General features: G+C 37.1%; 1 protein-coding gene across 3 annotated transcripts in view; it reads left to right on the top strand.

Moving 5' to 3' along the window:
* ttc17 (tetratricopeptide repeat domain 17) overlaps positions 1-15,875 on the top strand; it is a 95,199-nt gene that overhangs the window by 42,292 nt on the left and 37,032 nt on the right. For all 3 annotated transcript variants that reach the window (XM_043705479.1, XM_043705477.1, XM_043705478.1), the window contains exons 8-15: positions 1,196-1,335; positions 1,875-2,035; positions 4,955-5,067; positions 7,364-7,516; positions 8,436-8,542; positions 10,635-10,809; positions 12,547-12,615; positions 15,476-15,700. In XM_043705479.1, coding sequence (XP_043561414.1) covers positions 1,196-1,335; positions 1,875-2,035; positions 4,955-5,067; positions 7,364-7,516; positions 8,436-8,542; positions 10,635-10,809; positions 12,547-12,615; positions 15,476-15,700 — 1,143 coding nt within the window. The remainder of the gene's footprint in view (positions 1-1,195; positions 1,336-1,874; positions 2,036-4,954; positions 5,068-7,363; positions 7,517-8,435; positions 8,543-10,634; positions 10,810-12,546; positions 12,616-15,475; positions 15,701-15,875) is intronic.

Genomic DNA, 15,875 nt, shown 5'->3' with positions numbered 1-15,875 from the left:
TGTTTAAAATTTTCTGGATGGTTTGTGTTCCTACAGTCAGTGTTGCCAACCAGACTGTTTTCACCTTGACAGAGATAAAGTGTTCTCAGCCTGTGTTCAGCATTCCCTTTTCTGAGTGGATCTTTGTCCTGTAGCGATTTCTGAAACTGGAAGTCAGTGCTGTGATCAGCAACAGCACGCCAATCAGTGTGCATGTAACATTCGAAGCACTGCAGCCTATAGGGATGGCTGCCTGTTTTCAATGCTGTATTCTTAATTTTAACTCCATTGATCTATTAAAAAGCTGATTGAAGTGGTTTGTGTATTCTGTATCAGTGGAGGTTACTGTTTCTAGATTGTGAATTGCAGTAGATGTATCATCTCCAACATTCCCTACAGTGTGAAGCAGTCCATTCAGCTCATTGAGTCTACACTGACCCTCCAAAGAGTATCACACCCAGTCCCACTTTTCTACCCTATCCCTGAAACCCTGCATTTCCTGTGGCTAATCCACCTAGCCCGTGCGTCTTTGGACTGTGGGAGGAAACCAGAGCACTGTGTGGAAACCCACACCAATGCAAGAAGAATGTGCAAACTCCACAAAGGCGGAACTTGCAAACTCCACACAGACAGTTGCCCGATGCTGGAATCAAACCTGGGTCCCTGGAGCTCTAAGGCAGCAGTGCCACTAACCCACAGTGCCACCATGTCAATCAAATGTGTGTTGAGGACTTTTCCATGCTTCCCACAGATGTAATTACTAATTTCAAACCCCTTGTGGAAAAATATTAATTTCAGACTGTTTTTGGTCAATTCTATTTTGGTCTCATGAAACTTGGCCAACCTATTTATATCTGATAATACCATTTTAAATAAGTATTTTTGGTCCCCTTTTTTTATAGCCCATGTCTGTACGATCAGACTCCGTACTCTGCTCCTTCTTTCTCCTCACTCCCTTTGATCCCCTTAATCCTAAGAACTACACCTAACTATTTCTTTGAAACATTCAATGTTTTGACCAGTATAGGACAAATAGAGATTGTCAAAAGTAAGTTCCAAATGACATGAATGACCAAGTAGGGTAGTCAGTGGACAGAATGGAAAACATTTGTACTTTATGGTACCATCAGTATCAAACAAGTATAGAACATTTTTTCAGCATTATTAGTAACTTGAGATGAAATATTGATATAACTTGCAATTTCTTCTTTTCCAGATGTTAGGAGAATATAACCATTCAGTGCTATGCTATGATCAGGCATTGCTTATAAGGCCAGGTTTTGAACATGCTCTGAGAAGGAAACATGCTGTCCTGTGCCAGCAGAAATTGGAACAAAAATTGGAGGCACAGCACAGGTATGATGGGCTTAAGAGAAACATGGTTGCAATTTTGTTTTAGTCTAGTACTATAAGAAGAGTGTAGTACAGAAGGAAACCAGTCAGCTCAAAAAGTCTGAACCAAGTCTTTAAAGAAGGAATCCTGTAGTTTCACTGACATACTCTTACTCCAAATTCCTGCAGTATGTTTTCTCCTTAAACTATTTATCTAATTCTCTGTGAAAACATTTGAATCTGCTGAACATCATGAAGTTCAGTGTTTCCTTTTATAGTTGATGCAAGTAATTCCAGTCGAATAATAACCCTCCTTCAACTTATCTAACAAATGTATCCATAACAGTTATTTGATAAGTTTAACCTGGAACATTATTCGTGAATCATTTCAGCTCCACTAAAATATTCTTAGAAAAGATATTTTGTACTTATCATTCAATAGAGGGAACATCTTGATTTGCAGTGCAAGTAAATTTATATGTTTTGCTCATAAGTTCATCCCATGTTTAGTTTCATTTTCCTTTTGCATTGTTGGAACTTAATATGATGATTCATGTATTTAGATCTTTGCAGCGAACGTTAAATGAACTAAAGGAATACCAGAAGCAGCATGATAATTACCTGAGGCAGCAAGAATTGCTGGAGAAGCACAAAGTTATGCAAGATGAGCAACTGCTGAGAAATATAATCCATGAAACACAAATGGCTAAAGAAACTCAGCTAGGTAAATTCACTGTCTTTTGATGCAAATTATCAAATAGCAGTTTCGGAAATGTCATCATACTCAAATGAGCGTTTTCGCAGCTGCCTGTAGGTAGATGGTTACTTTGTATATCGGCATAAGTGCAACAATCAATTTATTTTACAATATCCAAGTTTCAACAATGTAAATTTTGAATTATTTTGTCAACTTTTGGAACAATTTGGTTAGCTTTGTTCAAGACAATGGATAACGAGGGCGATTATTTTGGGGAATACAATAATAAATATTGGAGCCAACTTATTTAATTTGTAGATTCTTTTTGAAAACTGTTTTGCAGCTACTTGTTTTATTTCCTTGTTATATTAGCCGGTACAGGTTGTTCTGCTATAATGTGACAGTTACATTCCTCTGTGAGCTCACTCTAAGAAAACCCACCATAGAACACCGCGCTGTAAAGGATCACTGTACAAAATCACTGTACCCACTCAGTAGAAGGTTGACAATTTGTCAGTCGCGTTATAGCCAATTCATGTTGATGAAACACACGTTATACCAGAACGATCTGTACATTATCCAGGAGGCAACTTAAAAAAGATAGTTTACAGGTGTTACGCTCCCAGCTAATGGTACTTCTGGCCAAATTAGATCTTAGAATGAAAGCTTGATAAATTTTTATTTTTATTTTTGTTTTGTTAGTTAATGTGATGGTTTGTTACTAAGGTATGATCACACAAGACTGCAGTTTTTTTTTAAGAACAGAACTTTATTGTACAAAGGAAGAAATAAAACAAAAGCAAGAAACTGTCGGTAGTCAGTTGAGTCGAACTATTAAAAAGTTGAGAAAGTGGTGTTATTTGTCTGGACTTGAGTATTTGTAATGGATAATGACAGGAAACAGGTTTAAACTTTGCCTGTCTGTGTGTATTTATTTCTTACTAAGTGTCTTGGATATTTGCTGTGGATTGTGCAATAATTCAATGAGTCCTTTCCAAATCTGGCCGTGTGAGCTTTTTCACAAATCTGAGAGCCTAAATTTTCTCAATTCCAATAATCAAACATAGAAGTTTCAAACATTAAACATTTCTGTGAGGTAGCTGATCCCTGAACTTCCCTAAATCTCTCCTGAGAGACAGAGTTTGTATTCTGAACAGAATTTTTAAAAACGTATGCATCCTAAATTCTTTTGAAATTTGTAAGGATAAGACCACAATTACAGCCCAGTCATTTAACTTTAGTCATGGGAAAGCTTCTGGTAATAATTATTCAGGATTTAATTAATAGAAAAAAATGAATTGATTCAAGAAGAATCAGCATGGGTTTTGAAAGGGTAAATCGTATTGCAGGAGGATCTTGAAGAGGTAGAAGAAAGGGTTTAAGAGATGCTGTAAATGTAATTACTGTAATTATGTGCAATGCGCCAATCTTGTAAAAGGTAAAATGTAATTGTTCGATGCAGTGGCACAAAATAGGTTTGTGAAAAAAGCTTTAGAGTGTCAAATAAAAGGAACTGTAGCAATCTGGATGCAAAATTGGTTCAAAAATAGGGAACAGAGTAATAATCAAATCCATATTTTTCAGAGGAACATTTGTAATGGAGTTCATTAGGGTAGATACTAGGACCCTTGCTTTTCCTGATTTGTGTTAATGATCTAATTCTACTGTTCAGACAATTTCAAATTTACAAATGATGCAAAACTTGGAAATGGTATCAGTGTAGACAGTGTAGAACCTCAACTGGACATATACAGGTGGGTGGATAGACAGCTAATGATGTTAAATGCCAGAAAGTGTGAGCTTTTGGTAGAAAAAGCATGGACAGATGCAACAAAATAAGGCATATACAATACTAAAGGAGGTGCAGGAGCGAAGTGACCTGGGTGTGTGCGTGCATTCAGATTCTTAAACATGGGGAGAAATAAAGCAGTTAATAAAGCATGCAGTACTTTGGGCTTTGTTAATTGGGCTATTGTGTACCTTCTGCTGAATTTATGTAAGATACTTGTTCGACTTCAGTTGAAGTATTGTGTACAGTTCTGGGCTCACCTTTTGGAAGAAAGCATTGTAGGGAGTGCAGAAGAGATTTACATAAATAGTTGCAGGACTGAGAAAATTCAGGTCTGTGGATAGATTGGAGAGTTTGGGACGTCTGTTTTGGAGAGAAGAAGGATAGAATTTTGCAAGTAGTGAGGGGTCTAGATAGAATAGATGGGGAGAAATTGTTTCCCCTTGTAAAAGAATCGAGAACAAGTGGGTGTAGATTTAAAGTGAGTTGTAAAATAAACAAATGTGATGTGAGAAAAGTCCTTTTCGCGCTACTAGCGGTTTGGAAGTGGAATGAACTACCTCTGTGTGGTGAAGGGATATTCAGTTGAGGAATTGAAGAAGACACTAGAACACAGCTTAAATCAAAATAATGTGCAACAGTATGAGTAAGAAGCAGGAAAATGGCACTAAGTTGTGAGACTTATTTGGAGAGTGGCTGCAGACACGAGTCCAAATGGCTGCCTGCATTGTAACATTTGTGATTCTGTAATTGATCTGAAAATACAGCTGATGGCTTTACATGTTTACCATACCTGTCATAAAGATAATGCTATAAACATGTTTCCATCAGCACCACAGAGTTCTACATTCGCTAGCTTTTTGACAAAATGCTGGATTTAATCACTTGCAGAAGGGTGATTTATTTTTTAAGAAGTAAACAATGCTCACATTTGCCTATATTTTAAAATTTAAAATACCAAAAGTTGCATTAATATACATAAACGAGACATGCTTCATCGCATATGCTGTAGCACCCCTCTTGAGAAGTGATCAGATTTTGTACAACATGTACAGAACATTCTTTAACTTGTGATATGACAAAATTGGGATCAGTAAGAAATTACTCAATAGTACAAAAATCAATATTTAAGTTAAATTTGTTTTTTAATTTTTTAGGAAACCACCAGCTTTGTCGTTGGGTTAACAAACAGCAAATTTTACACTGCCAGTGGGATCGTCCTGTGCGCTATACCAGAGGAGATCTTTTTGATACAGTAGAACATGTACAGGTATAAATTAAAATAAAATAGTGGTTTAATTTATGTTTGATATAAGGTGACAGCAATTTGGGCTCACCTTAAAATGTTGTTGTACCTGTTCATCTTCAGTTCACTTCCACTGTTTCCAGCTCCTTCACCCATTGCAAGATCACGATATTCGAGGCTTTTTTCAAAATGGTAATCCAGGGCTTATGGTCACCATTACTGCACTTGCATTTTGTTCCAGATTTTTTTAATTAGCTACTTTTAAGTTATTGAACTGGCAAGTATCCAAACTAATGTCTCCAGACCATTAATCAAGGTTTCTGGATTGCTATTTCAGTACTATTATCAGCAAAAACAGTAGCACAGTGGTTGATCTAGCAGTCAGTACCCACCATTCATCTGGGTGTGCAATGTCCACAGTGACTAGAGCTTGTTTATTTCTCTTCCCTAGTCTGTCACCTTTCATCGGCTGTGATGCTTATTGTGAACAACTCATCAGCCCAGCTCTTTAATCAACCTAACGTCATCTGCTGTCATCTGTGAATTTGTAAAGCTATATTTCTGTTCCCATTTCCAAGTTATATTAATCCTATTATAGTTGGCATCCTGTTCTGTATCCTTCACCAACCTTCATTTTCTCTGTTTAACCATTTTTCAGATCTACTGTCGTGTTAGAAATATTTGTCCCATTATTTTTCAACATCAGGATTGCACTTTATTTTCTTGAAACTGTAGTGTATTTCTTCAATACTAAATGAAATGTTTTTAAGTTGTTGCAGAACTGTGTGAATGTCAGAGGCCAGTCTCGCTCCAGCACTACCTCTGGATAATGCTACAGGATAACTGCAAGGAAGTAGTAATTAATTTTGATAAAATTTAAACAAATGGTAAAGTCACCAAAATTTGGTCATAGAAGTACTATTTTAAGTACATTTGTTGAGTTAAGATTGTTCTTAAGAAAATAAAACTAGATTAAAATACAAAATCTGAATGACAGAAGGTCTTGACAGCAGTTATTATCTAAAAGTTGCCTTTCCAGAATGTAGAAGCACGACGAGATAGAATTTGAAGGTTGTATAATTTCTTTAAAGTATTGCCCAAAATTTGGCAGTCAGAAGTAAAGTAAAGACAATACTCATGTCTAACCTTGAAGAAAGCTTCCCATAAAGATCCAGCAATCTCTGTGACATGGTTCCTATCCTTTGCAAGCGGAAAGCACATGTGCACACATTGTGCATTTTTCAACCAAAGAAAAGCTTGGAAGAAAGGCATTCCCAGGTAATCTATCCACTTCTACCAATCAGGGTCTACTCGCCAGCCAATCAGACACCCTTACGCACTTCAAATTGTTGTTCCTTTGAGTTTTTGGTATTCTTGTGCTTCCGTCCTAATGAATTCAAGATGAAAAGCTTCAACAGAAACTCTTTCTGCATGTTTCCATGCAGCAGAAATTGCTGTCGGTTTCATGGGATAATTATGACAAATGCTGACTGTTTGACCATTGTTGCAATGACAACATTTGGGGCTTTTATGAATTCTATCTTTCAAATTTGTTTTTTGTTTTATGATGTCAGTTAAGATTTTAAATATTACAATTGAGCTTAATTTACAATGAAATGTATTGGAAGCCTCATCATTTTTTTTGAAGAATTTTAAGGTATTCTTCCTTTTGTATTGCTCACTACTTGCATTATATCTATTTGAGGCGACACGGTGGCTCAGTGGTTAGCACTGCTGCCTCACAGCACTAGGGACCCAGGTTCGATTCCAGTTTCGGGCGACTGTCTGTGTGGAGTCTGCACATTCTCCCCGTGTCTGCATAGGTTTCCTCTGGGTGCTTTGGTTTCCTCCCACAATCTAAAGATGTGCAGGTCAGGTGAATTGGCCATGCTAAATTGCCCCAAAGTGTTGAAGGATGTTTAGGTTTGGTGCATTAGTCAAGGGTAAATGTACATCAATAGGGTCTGGGTGGATTACTCTTCGGAGGCTAATTGTGGACTTCTTGGACCAAAGGGCCTGTTTCCACACTGTGGGGATTCTGTATAATAGTTTGCATATAATTTTTAGTTCTCTTTCAGATTGGTGGAAAATCACTGTATAGCAAACTTTCTTTTATTCTTTCACTTTTCGATGTCTGTAAGATTTCATTTGTTTCAGAAGGGTTAACTGGTTTGGGTTAGCACAGAAAGTGTTTCATTGGGTCACACTGTGGATCTGTACTTGGTATTTCTTACATTATTGGAATATTACACAGACCCAACATTTTCACAATTGTCTAGAAAGTAGTTAAATACATGTGAAAGTGCATTTTTCCTTTCAGTTTGGAGAGGATAGTTCCACCTCAAGTATGATGCCCGTTGAGATGAAGTTAACGATGAATATGACATGGGACAGCATACAGCAGCAATTTCCATCATCACCAACAGGTCGATCAGTGTTGAATATATGGGGAAAAGATTTCTCAAGCTACAATGTAAGTAGCAGTGAGGCTTTGTTTTGTGCTCCCTATATTCTGAATCCTTATGGAACCACTGTTCCTGACCCAGGATGATAATCTTCCAAGCCAACACCTGTATGTAAAAATTTCAGTGCTATTCTTTTTCTTCAGGATTTCATTCAGATTAAACCAAACCTTTGGGTTTTGGTTTGAATCTATTCATATAACATTAACTTTTTCATTTCTTCCTAGCTACATCTCAATCGATTTTTTTTTTTTGGTTCTAATTTATTTTTATTCCGCATTGTTTGAAAAAGTTGCTGAAGCTTCCTTTGAGACAACAAAAAAATTTACTTAAAATAATTTGATAAATTGTTTCAGTTTCGTTTTTGTTTAGGAATGCCATATTTTAATAGTAAGTCATTTGACTTTGTGATAAATGCTGTAAAAAAGACTTGGGCCATTGTACTGTGATATAATGATTCTTACTAATGGCATTTTTGTTTCAGTTCTGAAGTAGAGACATTTGTGCTGCTTCCCGAAATAATAAGGCATTGTCTGCTCCTTTGATCAGCATATTGTGCAGACAGTTAATATTGCCGAAACCCCATACAGGGAAATTAAAAATAAAAGCTGAAGGGATCACCCCAGTTTGCAATTGCATACTTCAGTGCAGTTAGTTATAACATGGAGTAGTCAGGCTTATGTTAGCAGATTGCCTATATACTCTTGTTGCGAACGGGGCCGTGAAAAGTACTTGTTTTGCAAAAAGTAATTTAGAGTATTATTTTATTCAGAAATGACCGCAAGTTTAGAAAGCTGTCTTTTTTATAATTCTTTACAAATTTACTTGGAAAAAAAATTGGTCAGTTTTCAAGTTAAAATGGTGTATTACATTAAGAAATACAATGGTTAAAATATGAAATATTTATACATACACTGTTTCTGTTGCCAGGATATACTATGGCCAAAAAGATTGGACTGTATACACACTTATCCCACTCTTCCCAAGGCAGCTGATCTTCCAACATATTTTCTACCTCCAGAATACAAAGGATTTGGGTAAGAATTTGGAGACTGTTGTTGAAAATTGGACCATTTTGTAAGGTACTGGAATGCCATCTTAACAACTAAATGCAGCAAAGTGTAAGTAATTGCTGTAAAAACAGCAGAGCTGCAAAACAATAATGCATGCTGATTTTTTTCTATTATTAAAAGTTTGGGGTTTTTTTTAAGTAATTTGCCAAGAGATATCAAGGCTTTGACCATGTTATAAAACCATAAAATCTAGAAGCAGAAGTATGCTATTTAACCTTCAAATTTGCTTCACCATTCAAAGAGTGATAATCCTTAACTCTACATTTCTGCCTCTTTGTCATAACTCTCAATTCCCTTACTGATTAGAAATCTATCTCCCTCAGCCTTCAATATACTTAACCCACCCTCTACAATCTTCAGCAGTAAAGGTTCCACTGATTCACAGTCATCTGAGAGAAGAAATTCCTCCTTATCTGTGTCATCAATGAGTGAGATTATGCTGCTGGCCCTAGATTCACCCATAAAGAGAAACAACCTGTTAGCATCCACCTTATTATAAAACTGGTAAAAGAAATGGTTCAGAATTTATAAAGTATAGGAGTGAAATTGTCAGTTAATTCAATTCTGACATAGGAATGCTTTCAAGAAAATGTTTTCAAAAGTCCAAAAGTAGACCTGATTTGGAGATGCCGGTGTTGGACAGGGGTGTACAAAGTTACAAATCACACAACACCAGATGAAGGAGCGGTGCTCCGAAAGCTAGTGCTTCCAGTTAAACCTATTGGACTATAACCTGATGTTGTGTGATTTGTAACTCCAAAAATAGAGCGATGGTTGTGCATTGGTAACGTTACTGAATTGATAATCCAGAGACAAATGCTGTAGGGATAGCGTTTCAAATTCCAGTACAGCAACTGGTGATCTTCAAATTCAATTCATAAATCCTGGAATTATAAAAGTAATCTGATTCACTGATTTCCTATCGAGAAGGAAATATTCAATATTTACCTCCTATCCCCACCTTGGTCGGAAGAGTAGAAGCATGGACTATTTTCTAAATGGGAAGAAAATTCAGAAATCGGAAGTGCAAAGAGACTTGGGAATTCTAGTCCAGGATTCTGTTGAGGTAAACTTTCAAGTTGAGTCAGTAGTTAGGAAGGCAAATGCAATAATAGTATTTATTTCGAGAGAACTTGAATATAAAGGCACAGTTTTACTTCTATAAGGCTCTGGTTAGGCCACATTTGGAGTATTGTGTGCAGTTCCGGCCCCATATTTCAGGAAGGATGTAGCAGCCCTGGACCATGTTCAGAGAAGATTCACAAGAATGGTCCCAGGAACTAACAGCTTAACATATGAGGAATGTTTGAGGACTCTTGGTCTATACTTGGAGTTTAGAAGGGTGAGGAGTGATATAATTGAAACTTACAGAATACTGGCCGTGACAGTATGAATGTTAGGAAGATGTTTCCATTGGTTAGAGAGAGACTAGAACCCGAGGGGTATAGCCTTAGACTAAAGAGAAGGCCTTTTAGAACAGAGATAAGGAGAAATCTCTTCAGCCAGAGAGTGGTGAATCTTTGGAATTCGCTGCCACAGAAGGATGTGGAGACCAGGTCATTGAGTATATTTAAGACAAAGATAGGTTCTTGATTGTGAAGGACATCAAGGTTATGAGGAGAAAGCAGAAGAATGGGCCAACCACTTTGAAGTGGTTGAATGGCAGAGCAGACTCGATGGGCTGAATGGCCTAATTTCTGCTCAAATGTCTTGTGGACTCTTAAGTGCCCTCTGAAATGACCTAACAAGCCACTCAGTTCAGGGGCAATTAAGAGTGGCCAACGATGCTGACCTTGATGTCTAACCCTTTGATAATTATTTTCATAAAATGGTGTAATGTAATGTCAACCATGTACCTAAATAGGGATGACACTTTGCTACCCTGTGTCATATACTTATATAAACATATATGGAACAACCCAGGAAAATTACAAGGATTAAACACACTAATCCTAATTAATATCATATGTACATATAGCTTACTTTCACCTTTGGGTATATTTTACTAAATTGTGAGTATATAAACGATTGAGACATTTTCTTTCTTTCTTATTAGTGTCCGATCATTTCTGATGCCTTCAGGAAACCAAGATAGAGACATGGCTGGCAGACCTCCTGACTGCTCTTCCATGTTAGATTTCCACAGTAATGAACAGCTTTATCAACTAGTGAAAGAACTGGAAAATACACCAGACTTGAAATCAGGAATACCAGACTACTATGCCAAACAGGTAAGTTTGTTTTTTAATTAACTGAAAGCCAAATTGCATAACTCTTGTTGAATATTGTTAATGCTAATGTTGGAGCATCTTTCGGTGCAAGAGAAACTGGTGCCAGAGCGTGCAAGGGAGCAATGAGCCAGAACAAAATGATTGGGAGAGTAAAGTAAACCTTAGGCCCCTCCAGCCTGCTCTTGCAGTTAGTAGTTCATGGCTAGTTTCCCTTTTCACCCCACTCCTGATCTCTCTTGTTTTTCTGAGGGACCAAACATCTGTCTTTCTCAGCCTTCAATCAATTTAACAACAGAGCATCCATGATCCTGTTTAGCAAAAAAATTACAAAGATTCACAACACTCTCAGTCAATAAGTTTATCTTTAAGCCTAAATAATCAGTCCCTTTCCCTGAGGCTGTGGCCTGAGTTCTAGATTTCCCAGTTAAAGGAAACAGCCTCTCTGTCTCTCTCAACAAAACCACTTTACAATCTTGGATGTTTCAGTGAGATTACATAATTCTTTTAAACACCACAGAATATGTCCCAGGTTGACTCAGTCTTTCATTATCGAACAGTCACATCATTCCAGGAATTAATATGTTGGACCTTTATTGTATCAACTCCAAAGCAAGTATATCCTTCCTTCAGTATAGAGATCAAAACTGCGCGCACTGCTCCAAATGTGATCTTACTAAAGTCCTCTTAATTTGTAGCAAGACTTTGTTGTACATGTACTCCAGTCCCCTTGAACCAAGACCTTTGGTGTTTAACTTGCTGAAAAATAGGTGTAGTATTTTATCCTAAGTTGGTATGTTAACCCACGTTTATTGGATTATATCACTTCTATTTATTTAACCTTTTGTAGGACAGTCACGATGCTGCTTTCCCCCAATCTCATTTTTACACTTTAAAATTGTGCCTCTGTATTCCTTGCGTATGTTTTCACCTGGTTTCAAACATGCACAGCCTAACATTTCGCCATTCCTTTTTTTAATCACAAAACAGTCCAGTTATTTTGGAAAAATCTCCCTCAATATTGTTTCACGTGTTCACTCGCTGATTCTTTGTCACTTTATTGTAAGAATTAATAAATTGCCATTCAAAGCACCAGAGATGGGATTGAGAGTGCCGTTTTCTTCTTGTACAGCGCAGTGACTGGAAATTATAGTACAAATGTGATGAAAATACTACAAACAATACTTTTATTTCAATTAAACATAGAATGCAGAAGTTATTGACCAAATTAAGTCAATGCATTCAAGACATTTTGTAGCTTACTAACTGGATAGGCATCGCTGATATAGTGGAGAAGACTTGACAGTTGCAAAATATGGCGTTATTCATGCAGTGTCATATTTCATCCATATGTCACACGGGAATGGTTCCAGGAATGAGAATTGCAGTTACGAGGGTTCATTGAAAAGTTAGGCCTGTTCTTAGAGAGAGAAAGACCAAAAGAAATTGATAGACAGTTTCAAATCATAAATGGTCTGCCTAGAGTAGATAGGGGGAAGCAGTTACCAATCGTGAAAAGGCACAGAAGATGGAACACACCTAAAATAATGTACAAAAAGAAGCAAAGGTGGAATGAAAAAATACTTCTTCAGTCAGTGAGTGATTAGGATACGGAATGCATTGTTTGGAAGTATGGTGGATGCAAGTTCAATTGAGGCATTCAAAGATGATGTAAAATGCAACCTTTGGCTACATTTTTGTAGTTCACTTCGCAAATATAATTTGTTTTTCTTTGAACAGGCTCTGTTTTCTCACTTGAGTATTATAGAGGAACAAGTTGGAGAAGTTATCTCTCAAGCTATTGAAAAGGTAAGCTGATAATTTCATCAGATTAAAGAAGTAAAATCCAGACAGTCTCTAGCACTTTAAACTTCATATTTTCAAGTATCAAAATAAATCTGTTTGATCAGCTGATTTTAAAAATTTCCTGTTGCTTCCCAGAAATAAATTTGCAAACATAAAAATATCTCTTTAACATTGTCTGTATTCTTCTCTGCATAACCTGTGATGAATGTGCAATAAGTACTTTGTCTCCTGTGCACTTTTTTTTGTATATCTCCACAAATATAACATCATGGCCTAGTATCATCCCCGTTGTACCATTATCGTGAAGCTGATGCACTGAAAGTGCTTGGGTACTTAACAGGATGAACATCAGGCATACCTAAAATGGGATGTCAACCTGGTGAAGCTACAGCATATAACCACTTGATGTCTCACAGACCAGTCAAGCTCTAGCCTGACATTATCATACTCATAGAATCATAGCTTCATCCCAGATAACAGCATCACCATCCCTGGATATGTCCTCTGTTACTGGCAGGACAGACCAAGCAAAGATGGGAGCACAGTCAGGAGAGAATTGCCCTAATAGTCCTCAACATTGACTTTGGGCCCCACGAATAGCATCCTGTCTTTGGTTGAGTGTCTAATCAGTCTTGTTCTAGTGCTCTTTCCCTCTTTTTATTCTCTCTTTTAATCTGTACTATATCTATCTATAATGCTCATTTGAATGTTGGTGCTGTTACTATTGAGTCTACTGTCACCTGTTCAGGCAATTCATTCTAGATCACAGTAATTCACTATCTAAAAATATTATTAACGTTATAAATATAAAAGAGTGCTTAATCAGTTGAAATAGTTACTCCTTGAGATTTTGGAGATTTGTAGCTCAGGTTGTACGTTTGCTCGCTGAGCTTGTGGATTTGTCCTCGGACGTTTCATCACCATGCTAGGTAACGTCAGTGAGCTTCTGATGAAAGCTAGTGTTCTGTGCTGTTTGTGTTTTCATCTGTTGTGGTGGGTGATATCACTTCTGGTTCTTTTTCTGAGATGTTGGTAATGGAGGTCCAAATGGTTGGGGTCCAAATTGATATGTTTGGTAATGAAGTTCCAGTGTGAATGCCAGGCCTCCAGGAATTTCCGTGCATGTCTTTGTTTAGCCTGGCCCAGGATGGATGTATTGTCCTAGTAAAACTAGTATCCCTCTTCGTCTGTGTGTACTCCATATTTGCTCTACTAAGAGCTTTCATAATTTTGAACACCATTTAATGAACTTTTAATTTAATAAGCCTAGCTTTTCTAGACATAACCAAATTCATAAGCTCATAAGAAATAGAAGCAGGTGTAGACCATTTGGCTTATCAAACTTCAACAAGTTCACAGCTGATCTGGTTTTCATTAGAATTCCTCTTTCCTGCACGCCCCCAATAATCCTTGACTCTTGCCTGACAAAATACTGTCTAACTTATCCTTGAATATTTTCAACAAACCAGCCTCCACTTCTTTTCATGCAAGAGATTTCTGAAGATGATCCTCTGCCAGAAGATGTTCCTTGTTATCTTTGTCTTAAATGGAGAGCACTTACTTTGAGTAGAATCCCCTATTTCTAAATTCTGCATGTGAGGGAACATCTTCTCAACATCCTCAAAATCTTGTGTTTCAAAAAGATCACCTTTCATCTTTCTTAATGCTGATAACTTTGGGCACAATCTACTCAACCTTTCTTCGTAAGACTGCTCCTTTATTCCACAGCTCATCCTAGTTAGTCTTCTCTGAATTGCTTCAAATGCAAGTAGATCCCAGCTTAAGAAAGGAGACACGAACTGTACACATTACTCTAGGTGGCTTCACAAATGCCCTGTACCCGAGTAGCAACGCCTGCCTAGTTTCATATTTCATTCCCCTTGCAATAAAAGCCAAACATGCTGTTTGCCTTCCTAATTACTTGCTGTGATTCGATCCGCTTGTGATTCATGTACAAGTGCACCCAGATCCCTCTTTACATAGTTTCCCTCCCTTTAAATAGTATGCTATTCTTTTCTTCCTGTCAAAGTAAACTACATCAGATTTTTCTACATTACATTCCATCCACACACTCACTAAACCTTGATTTCTTTCTTATCTTTGTATCTTTACCCATTCCAATCTCTTCCTCAGCCTTTTAAAGCCATGGCAAACTTTCCTAAAGTTTGGTGTCCTGACTTCAACACACTACTCCAGTTGAGGTATATAATAAGCAATTTATGAGGGCTTAGTGTACCAGTTATTTTCGTACTCTTCCATTGGTAAAACCGAGAATTCCTTCGGCTTTTAACAGTCTTTTGAAATTTGTCCTGTCACCTTCAAAGATTATTCCTACATCTCAAGCTTTTATTTCCTTAAAAATTGTACCAATTAGTTTGGTACTTGAATCTGTTTAGTCTCGTGAACACAATGGGTAGATCTGAATTATTGTACTTTTGCTATTGTTCACTGGATAACCTGAAGGTTAGCCAGTCAATTTAGGTTCACGTTTATTTGTTGATTACATAATTATGTGGCGTATGCTTACCATTTTAATACGTGAGCAATTACTTTTCAACTGTCATGCAATCTGACCTGTTAAAGTCAAAGTTCATTCTATACCGAGAAATTTTGTACAGGACAGAACAAGTTCTTCTGACTCATAATGCTGATGTCTCACCCAAACTTATACAAGACAGAGCAAGTTACTCTGATTATAAAAACTATGTAGAAATTTATAACGTACACATGTCTGGGAAAAATGTTTTCAGTTCATGCAACTGTTAACACTATCTAATATTACTTTTTGACTAATCTAAATTAATTTTGGTGATGAAGTGAGCAGTTATTATTTGAAAAATCAACAGATCTGCTTCTCTTCCAGCAAACTGCTCCAATGTGGTTACTATTGAATGAAGCTGGTTTGTACTGGCGAGCTATTGGGAATACAACTTCTGCTCTTGACTGTTTAAGACAAGCATTGAATCTGGTTCCAGAAGATTACATGGATATTCCACTTGTCAACCTGGCTAATCTTCTAATTCACATTGAGCTACATCAGGATGCTGCTGCTCTTTTGCAAAAAGCACTGGCTATTAACGGCACAGAGGTAATTTCACCAGATTTTTAAAAATTGATACTGCATCAAGTCAGAACGCACAAAAATTGTGCTGTCTTTGAGTTCAAAATGCCAGTTAAAAATATAAATCACTTTTTAAAAAATTATGGATTCATTTGGCACATGCGATCCATACTATCGATGGACCTTTCCAAGTTGAACCAAG

This window comes from Chiloscyllium plagiosum, chromosome 16 (assembly GCF_004010195.1).
Source record: "Chiloscyllium plagiosum isolate BGI_BamShark_2017 chromosome 16, ASM401019v2, whole genome shotgun sequence".
Taxonomy (NCBI): domain Eukaryota; kingdom Metazoa; phylum Chordata; class Chondrichthyes; order Orectolobiformes; family Hemiscylliidae; genus Chiloscyllium; species Chiloscyllium plagiosum.
This window is presented reverse-complemented; position numbering and strand designations above follow the sequence as displayed.